At 46.9% G+C, this 13,057-nt stretch overlaps 1 protein-coding gene across 1 annotated transcript in view; it reads right to left on the bottom strand.

The window, feature by feature from the left end:
- RELN (reelin) overlaps positions 1 to 12,551 on the bottom strand; it is a 270,757-nt gene extending 258,206 nt beyond the window's left edge. Inside the window, exon 1 of the mRNA XM_079303527.1 lies at positions 12,078 to 12,551. Coding sequence (XP_079159653.1) covers positions 12,078 to 12,306 — 229 coding nt within the window. The 5' untranslated portion in view covers positions 12,307 to 12,551. The remainder of the gene's footprint in view (positions 1 to 12,077) is intronic.
- Between the last annotated feature and the right edge of the window lie 506 nt (positions 12,552 to 13,057).

The raw sequence follows: 13,057 nt of genomic DNA, 5'->3' as shown, positions 1-13,057 counted from the left end.
CACACATCAGCTCTGCTGAAACCCCTTTATACTTCATAGCTGTGTTAGCCACATGTTCAAGGAAAAGCAGGGCAATAAAGAACACAGGAATCACTTCTCTGAAGGAAATAAACTTGCATTTCTCAAATGCAATTTTTATGCCTGCACTCAGCAGTTCATTTCTGTTTGAGGTGGACAGCCCTGCAAATATTATTCTGTGAAGACTAGAGATCATTTTAAGACATTAAGGTCTCTTTGTCTAGTTCAATGAACCACAGTTCTGCAGATGCACTACAACAGGTTTTCCAGATCAGAGCAGAAGTACCCTTCAACTGTAAGACATGCAGAAGGAGGCAGGTGAGAGATCTCCTCTAAGCCTTTTTTACCAAACATTGCAAGAGGGAAAAGATTTCTGAGAAAAGAAAACTGAAAAAGGACTAGATGTAAAGAAAATGTGGTCAACTTACACTTTAGTAGCCACAATGCAACCACAGGTATCATTATAGAAAGCATGAGTTTGTTACCTTGGAAATGTTATTATTGTGACCAACTGCTCTTGCTGCCTTAAGGAGTGAACTATGATTCTGCAATTTATTTTGGGAACAAACACAAGGAGAGTGGTCTGAATCAGATCTGTGCAGTGGCCGGAAATTAAATGGTCAACTTGTCAGAAGTAGAACTGTTCCATTTTTGGTTCAGTGACCAAAATGAAAAGAAAAAAGAAAGAAAAAGAGATCAGCTTGGGCCAACATAAAGGAAGTACTGAGGGATCTGGCACAAAAAAATAAATTAAAATATCAGTTAGGTCAATATGAAAATCTTCAATGAACCCAAAAAAATTAGATAAAGACTTTTGTTCAAGCAGAAAAGTCTCGTTCCATTTTCTGATTATGCATGTAACTTTTTTTTTTACAGTCAGTTTCACAATTAAGATACTTTTCCAAAACACAAGTAAGAACTATGGTTTCAAAGTAACTGTAATACATTCCAAATATTTCACTTCTCCCCATTTTCCATTAAAACTTTTACCAAATTCTATTCAAATATATTATCAGTTTTTGTCTTTGACAAAAACAAATTACAAATTAATTCACTATGAACACGGAAATTCAACTAAATAAATTCAGAGAATCATAGAATAGTTTTGCTTGGAAGGGACATTACATATCATCTGGTTTCAATCCCCCCTACCATGGACAGGGACACCTTCCACTAAACCAGATTGCTCAAAGCCCCATCCAACCTGGCCTTGAATACTTCTAAGGATGGCACATCCACAACTTCCTTGAAACCTGTTCCAGAGTTCCACCACCCTCACAGCAAATAATTAATTCTTTATTCTTAATATCTAATCTAAACCTGCCTTCTTTCAGTTTGTAGCCATTCCACCTTGTCCTGATGTGCCCTTGTAAAAATCCCTCTCCCATTCTCTTGTTGGCTGCCTTTGGACACCAGAAAGCTGCTCTAAGGTGCCCTCAGAGCCTTCCCTTCCCTGGGCTGAACAGCCCCCATTTCTCAGCCTGTCTCCCCAGCAGAGGTGCTCCAACCCCCTGATCATCTCCATGGACCTTCTCTGGACTCACTGCAAAATGTCCAGGTCCTTCTCATGTTGTGAACCCCAGATCTGGATACAGAACTCTAGGTGGGGTTTTGTGAGAGCAGAGCAGAGGGGCAGAACACCCTGATGACCCTGCTGACCCTGGATGAGCCCAGGGCACGTTTGGCTTTCTGGGCTGTGAGCACACAGTGCAAGCTCACATCCAGCCTCTCACCCACCAGCACCCCCAAGCCCTTCTCCCCAGGCTGCTCCAAATCTGTTCTCCACCCAGACCATGTTTGTGCTTGGGATTCCTCATGCAAGAATACTATCAACTTGAAAAACTATCTGACAGGGGTATCAGCCACCAGCAAATGAACTATAGTACTTGGAAAGCACAAAAATATTTGCCAGAGGTTTTGGATCTTAGTACTAATCTGAGTGAGGTTCTGAAGACTACACTTGCTTTGGGCCAGACTCGGTAGAATTGCTGTACAAAAATGTTTAACACTGAATTTTAGCCAGGGATTCTTTTTTCCAAACATATTAGGAACTACTTTTTCAAAGCCCTTTTAAATATTGATTCTTTGATTTTGGCACCTGGCATAGCCACAAACTGCTGCTCTGCAAGGCTGGGCAACATTTTGTTAAAGCAGGATCCTTGCCTTGGCCAGTTTGGCTGTTTTGTTTGTCTCTGCTGTTCTTGCTATAATAATAATTTCATCCAGTGTCCAGATGAATGTGTCTAATTCTGGAAGAGTGTTGTTTTTTTCTAGCAATGCATTTCCCCTGTGAGATAGGAACACTGAAAGGTTATTGTGGGCTGGAAACCACAGCTTGTTTAGCCAGAAAGATAAATATTATCTATATTTCTTGTTCTTTCCTATGTATTGTATTGTCTTGGAGAGCAGTGGGAACAGTGGAAGGCAAATGGCAGAGACCTTGCCAAGCCTGTGATGTGATGAATGACTTCTCACATCCCAGGGCCTGACATGCAGAGGCCACAGAGGGTCACACCACTGTTTTCAGATGTTAAAAAGGCTGATCACCCACCCATTGCTTCCATTTCTAGCACAGGAAGAGCTCCCCCAGGCAGGATCCACATGGGAAGACACAGTTCTCCCATGAAGTATTTCTCTGCAAGAACACAGGCCTCCTGCCCAGGAAAGCTGATCTTCTGCATCCTGGCTATCTCATTTAAGAATATTCCACCAGACTTGTTGAATGATATAACCACAAACCTCTGAGCCATTGAAAGAAACATATTCCAAGATTTCTTCAAGTCTGGGCAGTGAGTGCTGTGTGCTTTCTCTTTTCCCATTTCCTTCCCTCCTCTTCACTGTCATGTGCACACGGACAGACAGTCAACTTTCACTTGCCCCACACACTCCCAAGGAGCAACTGATATATGCCACTTGTGGACAGCCAATATGAAAATCCCTTCAAGTCCAAGATGGAGCAGGAGCTGCCTGCAGATGGGATGCAGCAGGATGAGGAGGGGAAACAGCATTTGCTTCTGGATGAATGCCTGTGCATGAAAGGGAGCTTGCTTGATGGATTTCCCTGTACAGAGATTTTTTCTTTGCCAACTTTTGATTATCTAACTGCACTCTTGAAAATTACACTGGAGAGATGGAAAGAGAGAAACAGTGAGATCCCTTATTCTGTGTGCTTTTCACCAGCTGGACCAGTGAGTGCACAGCCACATTGCAGCCAGGCTCTGGAAGGGGACATGGAACAGGGGCCAGATCCAGCCATCCATGGCAGCCAGGAGTGGAGAGCTGGACAGACACACCTGGAGCTAGGGCTGGCAGGCAGACCCTCTTCCTCTCTCAGCTCTCTAGGGTCATACCTGTTTACAAAAGTACCCTTCAAGCAGACATGGGGAGGAATAAATAACTGTTTAATCTGAGGCAATCAAAATTTTGCTAAGTGTGGTGCAAGAGCTCTTTGTATTTCATCTCAGTCTGGTTTATAGCTCAGTTCCCAGAGGCCAGTGAGCAGGGCCCTGTCTCCTGTGGGAAACAAGCAGTCACAAACCTGTACATGTGAGTAGGATTCTGGGGAACACAGAGACCTCCAGCCCCCTCTCAGATGATTAATCTGCTCACCCTACTGCAGAAGACCAAGGGCACTCCAGCTTTCCCTCTGCTGTACCTTACAAATGCAAGAGAAACAGCAACCACCCTGCATGGCTGCATGCCCCAGGGCTTCTGCTCCTGTGAGACACAGCAACACTTCTACACACGGCTTCACAAATGTGTCCAACACCCAGTCACACCCAAAAGGCTGAGCTTATTAATAACACTTCTCATCTAGCAAAACTAAATCAAATTTTATTCTGGGCATCTCAGTCAAATACTCTGCACTGTCCCTTGGAGCTGCTCCCTCTGAGGAGGGAGAGGGTGATGGGAGTGGTGGCATGCAGAGACACCATCCATCTGATACTCCTCTGCCCTTCAGCAAGGAGCTGGGGACAGGCTGTCCCCAGGCAGGCACAACACCTCCCTGCTGGCAGCAGAGCAAGCATCCCCTCAGGGAGGGTCCCTCTGCAGGGCTGGGTAGACACTGGGATGTTTGGCACCCCAGAACATGGAAACTGGGACAGAACTTGGGCATGCACCCAAGCACTTGCACAGTACAGAGAGAAACCTGCAGCACACAAAATTTTAGAAAGGTCAATGTGGATGTTTGAAAGAAAGTGGGGAGAGGGTGGATGTAAGACAGGGTAATGTGAGGTAAAGCTTGCACTTGAAGGGAGATGGATTCCTTGTCTGCTGTCACTCAGGGCTCTTGCAGGTTGAACTTCAATAGACATAGTCTGGAAAAGTGAAATCGATTTCCCTTCCAAAGAAGATGCTTGTGAAACTCTCACAACCAATACTAATATCAAAGTGCTAGAGAGGAGCAGGGAACAGCCACTTCTGTTTTGTTCCCATGATGGAAAAATACAGCAAGAGGGGTGTTATAAAGACTGCAACAAACAGTCTTCACTTTGGTATAAAAGCCTTTGGGAAAGTGCCTGAATGCCCTTCCTGCTCCCCAGCAACTTCACAGGTCACTCATGTCCAATCCCCCAGGACACATTCTGCTTTCTAGACTGAGATGTTCACATAACAGACATTGTTTACATTAGGACATGAGGAAACACTAAAAGGTAGCAGTCAGTGATGTCCTGATTCCCTGGGAAGACATCCCCAAACAGCAAGCCATGCTGCCAGCAGCAGGACAAGGGTGAATGGCCAACAACCACAGTGCAGGGAGTCTGCAGTGACACAGGTGATGCTGAGGTTGGTGAGACAAAGCACAAGCCCACAGGTGGCTCAGTCTGAAGCTGCCCAGGAAACACTGATGCCATGGAGGCAGCAGCCACTCCAGATGGCTGCAGGAGACAATGGCAAGGAGCCTGTGGCTCTGTGCCTGGCCACTGGGTGCCATCTGCAGCTCCAGACAGGACCTCTCCAGCTGCAGAAGGACACAGTAATGCCTGGTCCTGGACTGTAGAATAAACAGGTACAAACCTTAATGTCCCCACAGACCCCAGTACTCTTTCTCCATGCAGTACATGCACACCTCTGACATGGTCTTGTTTAAGGCAAATGTTTAGTGAGAGATACATTAAAACAAAACAGTCTTTTAAAAAATCCACTTCCTTGACCCCTCTCTTCCTTTTAAGAAAAGAGTAAAATGTGGGACACATCTGAGCACTGAAGGGACCTGGAGAAGATCTTGTGAGTGTGGACCTGACAGATCTCTCTCTCCATTATGCCACTGTCCACTGGCAGAGCCCAGCAGGAATAGTGTGGCACATGCTGTGGTTTCAGCTTCCAGGACTGGCCTAAGGGAAGGAGGAATGGAAGAAGACTACCTGCCTAACAGCAAGGCATGGTCCTGACAACGAGGAAGGTCTTTCCCCATGCAATCTGCTAGTGTGCTTGGGCAGATGTCAAAGATTGCACTTACAGGGTTTGTCCTGTGTTTATCCCAGAGGTGAGTCCCAGCTGGTGGGGGAAAAAAAGGTGGGAATTACACAAACATTCCAGACACACATTGCACTCTGTGCACCTTTCATGCCCAATGAAAAGGCAGGAAATGTTAAGACAAAGAAAGGAAGCATGTTAAAAAGACTGAACCTTTCATCAGAGACCATTGAAATTCCCATAACAAGGGCTGGTATGAAAGGTTGCTTATTCTCAGAGGTAAGACAGTGCCATTTCCTTCCCTCTCCATGCAGCAAACACTCATGACAAATCTAAATCACAGCTGTAGGGCATGAGACACACAATGCAAATAAAGGTTGCATCTGAATCCATCCCAGCTGCATCACCACAGCTATTATCACATTGAAAATCATACTTCAACCAGTCAGGATGCAAATACTGTAGTATTGCACCATCACAAAAAGCTACAGAGTTTCAAAAGAAGTGGCCTCCAAAAATCCAGATCAAGGCAGCAACAAGGAAAATGAGAAATTATGCCAGTCTGACAGTCTTGACTTGTTCTACTTAATGAACTAACAGAGGTTTGGTGGAATAATCAGTGTGGGAAATTGAGAAATGTCCTACACACCATCATGCCAAAGTAAGTGACTTAGAAATCACGTACTGAGTACCATTCATCTTGAAGATTTTTCTCTTGTTTTATATATATATATATATATATATATACCTATTTATGTACAATTACAAATATTAATTATTTGTAAGAAAAATACACGTTAGAAATTTCTACTTAAAAGCCATTTATATGGACAGATTTTTGCAATGAATTCCACAGATTAATTATGCATATTAGAAAATACCTCTGGACAGAGAAATCTGAAAATATGTGCAACACTCTCACTGAAACAGTATGGTTTCTTTTACTCCTTGACTCCAGTGCAGGGTGACATGCCATAAGAAAGGCTCATGCACACATCCAGCCCCTCCAGGCAGCTCCAGGTCTTGGGCAGTGAGTGGCTGAGGCAGAGATCATTTTCTCATGTCTGCCCTACACTCACAATCCCAACAATGCCGTGTCTGTGCCACACTCAGATGTCACCTCCCAAATGTGGGTCACACCAGCAGGCCATGCTGGCTTTGATTTCTGTTATTTGGGGCAATCAAGTCTCCTTGGCAGGGGGGAGCAGCCCCCTGATGAGGGGAGAAAGGATTTAACTGGAGATTACATCTCTTCTGCAAATTTGCAAGAAAGGCTCATTTAGGCCTTTGTGGACCTTCTTCCTCCTTTCATCAATCCTGCCTGACTACATCCTTGGCTGGGCCATCTGCTGATGCTTATGATGTCCACAAATTAATGATGACAGCCAAAACCGCTGAAATTTAACATCTTCCCTAGCAAAACACAGTCTGTAAATTGAGACCTTGCCTACCTTTTTCTTTTAAGGTTGGCACCCTTCATCAGTTTCTGGTCAAGGGATCCTAAAAGCACAGTTCTTTAAAATTTGCAAACACACCACATGAACTTTGGGGCCAGACAAGCTTCAGAAATATAAACAATGCATTGGTCAACATCAAGACCTAGAAACTCATATTGCCTCAACAGCACACTAAGTAAGGCTCAGATCTGAGAAATTCAAACAGGCCACAGCATTCAAAAATCAACCTCCCTTTTGCAAAGCTTACTTAACGTAAGAAAATCCTAAGTACAGCAGAGCAGAGTCAGGGTGCACTCTGGAGGCTGTGGTGGATGAAGGCATTTTAGTAAATGCTGACCCAAGATGAAATTTTTATGTGCTATGAAACCCTTATGCAGCTGCAATACATTGCTAGGGACCTCAGAGAAAAGAAAAGACTTGAAGATCAAGGGTCTTCCCCAATCCTAATAACTCTCTCACCATTGCTACCTATGGCCAGACTCAGGTTTTTAAGGGTCCCTTAAGAGAATAGTTCTAAACATCTAACTGGACTCCCATGAGCAAAAATTTTTCCTCACTTTTTAAATTTTAAACACAAAATGATGGAAGCCTCCACTCTTCCAGAGATCAGAGGAGGGGGTAAGTGGGTGAGACAAAAGGTTTTGAGGAAATAGCCTGCAAAAGACTCAAGAAGCTGATTTGGTTCTTGGGCTGGTGCTGGAAAACAGAGACACAAATCTGCTCTTGTTACCACTGCACTAACACCACCTCCTGTGCATTATTTACTTCTACTGACTCACTGAAAGCTTCCTACACTTCAGCATAGCTGGTACAGAAAGTAGCCATGCCTGAGTTTCTGAAACTCAGTTACAATCCTGATTGTATATCAACCAGCATCACTATATAAATTTCAGGTTGATTTTTTTTTTCTTCCCTTCCTTTACATCAAACTCAAACATGTTTGTATTTAATGATCTGAAGAATAGGAACTTACAGCGAAAGTACCCATGACAAATATAAGTAATCCTAATAAAAATAGGTACTAAGTCACAACCTGTACTTCTGAAATACAGTGGTTAGTAACAAAGGTGGAATTGGACAGACTTTAAACAACTTTTTATCAGTGCTTAAAGAGTGTACAAATACCACTTAAAATAGTTGAAAACTATTTTTTTACAACCTATCACAGCAACAGTTCTAGACAATATACAGTATATCTAAGAATAGTAGCAGTCATAGATGGAAACTGATAACATTTGGGGACTGAAGGTTAATCTGTTCTCAAAAAAAAAAAAGGAACAATGGAGGGTGAAATAGAAACTCAAGTCCCATTAAGGAAAACTATTTTAAGGGCAGAATGATGAGTTTCAGCATCAATCATGGGAAAACAGTTCAAAGTTTTTCTTAAAAGATCCAAATTTGAAACCTTGGGAAAAAGAACTGTTTGCAGTGACAGAAAAAAATCTCAAGGGATAATAACAAATACAGAGTAAAGATAATCTGTTTGTATGTTTTAAACACTACAAATCTGACTGTTCATTTGAGCTTTCTGTGATTAAGGTCAGTAAAGATTCAATGTTCAGTCAAGTTTATCCTTATTCTTTCATGCAGTTCCAATGTACTTATTTGCTCGTAAATCATTGTACATGTTCTCAGCACTGAAGGAGAATTGACATGGATTAAACAATCAACTGTAGATTTCGAATAAACCCAAATGGAGTTGTATAAAAATTTGTAATTGGTTTGGGCTAGATTTTTTTTTTTTTAAGAAATAATATTCTACTCTGCATATTACATAGGAAAACCCAGGAGAAAACCAAAAGTGGATCATCCCTATCCATCAGGAAAGCCACGAGCCCTGATGCTGCTCCCCGAACACGCAGCCACCCCTTGGCTGAAAGGAGGCTGAGCAGGTGCCTACATTAAGCCAGTGCACACTTTGTCAGTTTGCATTTGAGCAAGCCCATAAGTGCTTTGCCAGCTCAAGGACTTAATTACATTTTAAATAAGCTAATTCAAGGAATAAAAGTCTGCCAAAGGTAATAAAATTGTTTGCTGATGTATCAAGTCAGTCTTCTTGTATAAAAGAGAGTATTTGTATGCAGCGTGGGTCTGGTCCTATTCAATCAGTGATTAAATATTTACTGTTTGCAGGAATAGGGTCGAATTTGAAGTAATTTTAAGTATTAGGGGAGAAGTGCTAAATGTATCTAATTTAACTATGCAAAGCAGGGAATATCATTGCCTTTATTTTACTTATGAAATTCAAAGGCACAGGGAATAAAATGCCAGATTCAGGGTGCCAGAGAAACCACTTGCAGAAGGTCTTGTGCTTCCCAGGCAAGTGTCTCCTGCCACACATGCTGCTGCTCTCCCGTTGTGCTGGGCAGCACAAGGGACAGCTGGGCAGAGGGCTGAGAGCCCCTGCCACAGCTCCACTGGCTGCACAGGGGTTTGACTCCCCCTCTAGCGCCCAAGGAAACGTCTGAACAAATTAGCAGAAAGTCAGTGGCTGATTTTTTTAATCAGAATTTCTTCTCATTCAGCCCTTGGCATATGGTTTCATCCAATTCCCTCCTCTCTGACTCGATGTTCTGGGATGCTGCTGTCACCTGTTCCTGTAGAATGAAGGGGCAGTAAAACAGGGCCTCACTGGAACTTGCAAAGATTCAGAGCAATTTAATACACTCTCTGAGCAGGTGAATTTTCACTGTACATATGTAAATCTCCTTTGCCCTGTGCTTCTGTGCAGCATATCAATAATCATGCTCTGTGTTCCCGCAATACCACCTTTAAAGTTTTATTTTCAAATAATAAATTCTCAACCAGTACAGATTGGCATTTATCAGCATCATTAAACTGCATTATATAAAATTCCATGTTACTTCAAATTATTTCTTCAGATTGCATACTCTGGGTTTTTTTTTTTTTTTTTCATGTGCTGTATTTAACATTGATAATTGTTATATTTAAAAATACTCACTTATTTCAAAATATCTAAGTGATTAAATGTGCTTAGTTCAAGAATAGGTCTGCTGCACTCTGCATAGCAAATAGACAGTGCCTCTTGACACGGTTTGGCACGGGTAGGTTTTTAATCATGCACGAATTTGAATGGAAATCACCTTTGGAAGTTTGACATAAATTAGGAGTCTGGCTCACACCGAGGTTTACCTACACCTTGCACAGTGTAAACAAGTTAGTTTTCAAGTTCGGCTCGTGGATGTCCTTCTGTGCTCGTGCTCTGAACGCGTCCGGTTTCTTTCGGCTTGCTTCAGGCGGTGGCTTTAGGAGACGCCCGCACAGGTCGGCGGCTCCGAGCGATGCTTCAGCGGGACCGCGACCCGCGGGCGGATTTTGGCCGAGCCGCGGCTCCGAGATGCGGCAGGAGCCGCTCCCCGAGGGGCTGGGCGGGGCAGGGGCAGCAAAACCCGAGAGCCGATAGCGAGAAACCCACGAGGGCACAGGAACATTCATTCTGCTCGGTCAGACGCGAAACCCAGAAAACCCACCCGGGGCGCGCAGCTGGGGAGCTGCTCCGCAAGCTGGTGCTTCAACATCCAAAACCCTTTTAAACAACCTCTGCCGCTGCTCCTCACCGTGCAGGACAGACGGACAGCCCCGCCCGCCCCATCCTCTATCCCTAAACCAGCAAAGAGGGTTAAACACGGGCGGAAGGCTTGGGGGAAAAAGCAGGAGCGAGGAAAGGGGTGACTCTGTCAATTACGTGGTTGAAACATAATTTCAAAAATGCAGCATTTAAAATAGTGCAAAATGGAAATCCCAGCTTCTTTTTTCTCTCTGCACATCTGTGGTTCAGCAGGTTGAATGCGATAACCTGAGTGTGTATTGTGGGCTGAAAGATCTAAGGTTTTAAGGAAAAAAAAAATGTCTGGTGAAGTCGTATAACTTACATATGTGGGTTTTTAGAAAGATTATTGTTTTAAAATCAGAAGTTTCCCATGAATTTGGTAAAACTACACTGTTAAAACTGACACATAGACAAAAACTTCAGGATGCCTTATATTGTGTGAAAATGAGTATTTGATGTGTTTGGGGTTTATGTCTTGAAAGTAAAAAATTCGATTAGAATCTTCACATAACTCAACTATCCAATAATTTACCTGAAACTTAAATTTTGAATTGGAACATGTCAAAGTCAGAAGTTTAATTCCATCTTTAGCCAGGGACTATCACAAAGTATCTGCTTTTGAGCAAGGTGCTTTAAATAAACATCTATTGTCATTTTCTCCGATTTCCAATTGCCTACTGCAGAATTAGCTGTAGCTAAATAAGCTATTATTCTGTAGCATTGCAAACTCCAAACAGACACAAAGAGAGAAGGATTAGCGAATATAGCCTTAAGCAGTCTCCCACAGTTATGAACTAAAAAATGTTTCACACATGGAAGTTTTCCATACAGAGAGATGGTGATGAGGCTGCTGCACCGCACAGTGCTGGTGTCCAGGGGCACTGTGCAGCCGAAAAGCAGCAGCTCCCCACAGTAGTGTACCTGCCCCGCTCAGCCCTGGGCTGTGCCGCTCACCCAGTACAGCCCCCGAGAAGAGACGCTACTTTGTGAACAACTTTGTCTATTCTTTCTTATTCATTATCTCCGCCTGGGCGCTTGAAATGAAGCAGATTTTTTATTAATTCTAGGCACGACCTTCGATTTCCAAAGCCACCTGTGAGTGCCTGACCCCCGGCTGTCGCCCGTGGCCCCTGCAAGGGAGCAACAGGCTGGCCGAGTGCCGCGTCCGTGCCGGGCACACCGCGGTGACATCGCGGTGACACATCGCGGGGACCCGATGGCAGCGCCAGCTGCGGCACCGCAGCCCCCCAGGACAGGGTGAGGCGCTCGGTGCTCCGAAAGCCGCCGAACTGGAAAAGGGACGGGCTGCCAGCAACTTGTGCGGCTCTGGATCCGGCGCGGCGCCGGCTGAGGAGCGGGACCGGGAATTTCCTCAGCTCCGGGCTGCGCCTGGCAGAGCCGCGCCGGGGCAAGCGGCGCTGGGACGGGCGGCAGTGCCGGTACCCGGACAGGTGGGGACGGTCCCGCACGGACGGGGCGCTCCGCCGAGCCCCGCCCGGGCTGCCCGGGACACGGCACAGACCGTCCAGGGCTTTTCCCCCGCCACTTTTCTCCCCGCTCCCGGGACACTCCGGGGCCGCCCGGGACGAGCAGCGCCGAGCGCCGCCACCTACCGTGGTACTCCTGGCCAGGCACGTAGGCGGCGGGGTTGCCCGCGATGTGGAGGGCGATGAGCACCTCGCCCTGCTCGCCGTCGCCCTCCAGCTCGCCGTGGTGGGTGCAGAGGAAGAAGAAGGGCGAGAAGCGGGCCCGGGGGGCAGCCGCCCGACCCGCCGCCAGCAGGGCACCCAGGGCGGCCAGCAGGCAGGGCCAGCCCCCGGGGACGCCCCGCCGCCGCTCCATGCTGCTGCCGCCGGCGCCGCTGGGGCATCCAGGGCACGGCGGGGCCGGGCTCGGCTCCGCTCCGCTCCCGGGACGGGGCGGGCCGGGCTGGGGCGGGCGCTGCCCCCCGCCGCGACCCGCGGGACTCGGAGGGAGGCGGCGGGAGCGCAGCGGAGCTGGGCGAGGGCAGGGGCGGCCCCTCCGCGCCCGACTAAGTCTGCGCCGTCCCCGCCTGCCGCTGCCGGGGTGCGGGGCACGGAGCTGGGAGTGCGAGGGCTGGGAATAATTTATTTCCCTCGGTGCCGGGGTGGGAGGGAGGGGAAGGTCCCTCCCCTCCTTCTCCTCCTCCTCCTCCTCCGCCGCCGCCCGCTCCTCCTGCTCCTCGCTCTGCGCGCCGGTGTGCGGTGCTGCCGCCGCGGACACGGGGCTGCGAGCTGCGCTCTGCTGCCCGCCCTTTGTCTGCCGCCGGCTCCCTGTCCCTGCCCCTGCCCTGCCCCTGTCCCTGTCCCTGTCCCTGCCCCTATCCCTGTCCCTGCCCTGTCCCTGTCCCTGTCCCTGCCCCTGCCCCTGCCCCTGCCCCTGCCCCTGCCCCTGCCCCTGCCCTTGCGCCCACGACGGAGCTTCTGCCCTGGCTCTGCTCCCGTGTCCCAGCCCCTGCCCTTGCCTTGATCTCTGTGCCTGCCCCTGCCCCTGTCTCTGTCCCTTACTTCCCACTCTGACACCTGAGTCCCTGATCCTGCTCCCTCCTTGTTCCCTTGCTCCTGTCTCTCAG

This window comes from Erithacus rubecula, assembly GCF_903797595.1.
Source record: "Erithacus rubecula genome assembly, chromosome: 4".
Classification (NCBI taxonomy): domain Eukaryota; kingdom Metazoa; phylum Chordata; class Aves; order Passeriformes; family Muscicapidae; genus Erithacus; species Erithacus rubecula.
The sequence above is the reverse complement of the archived record's forward strand: the minus strand, read 5'-3'. Positions and strand labels throughout refer to the sequence as shown.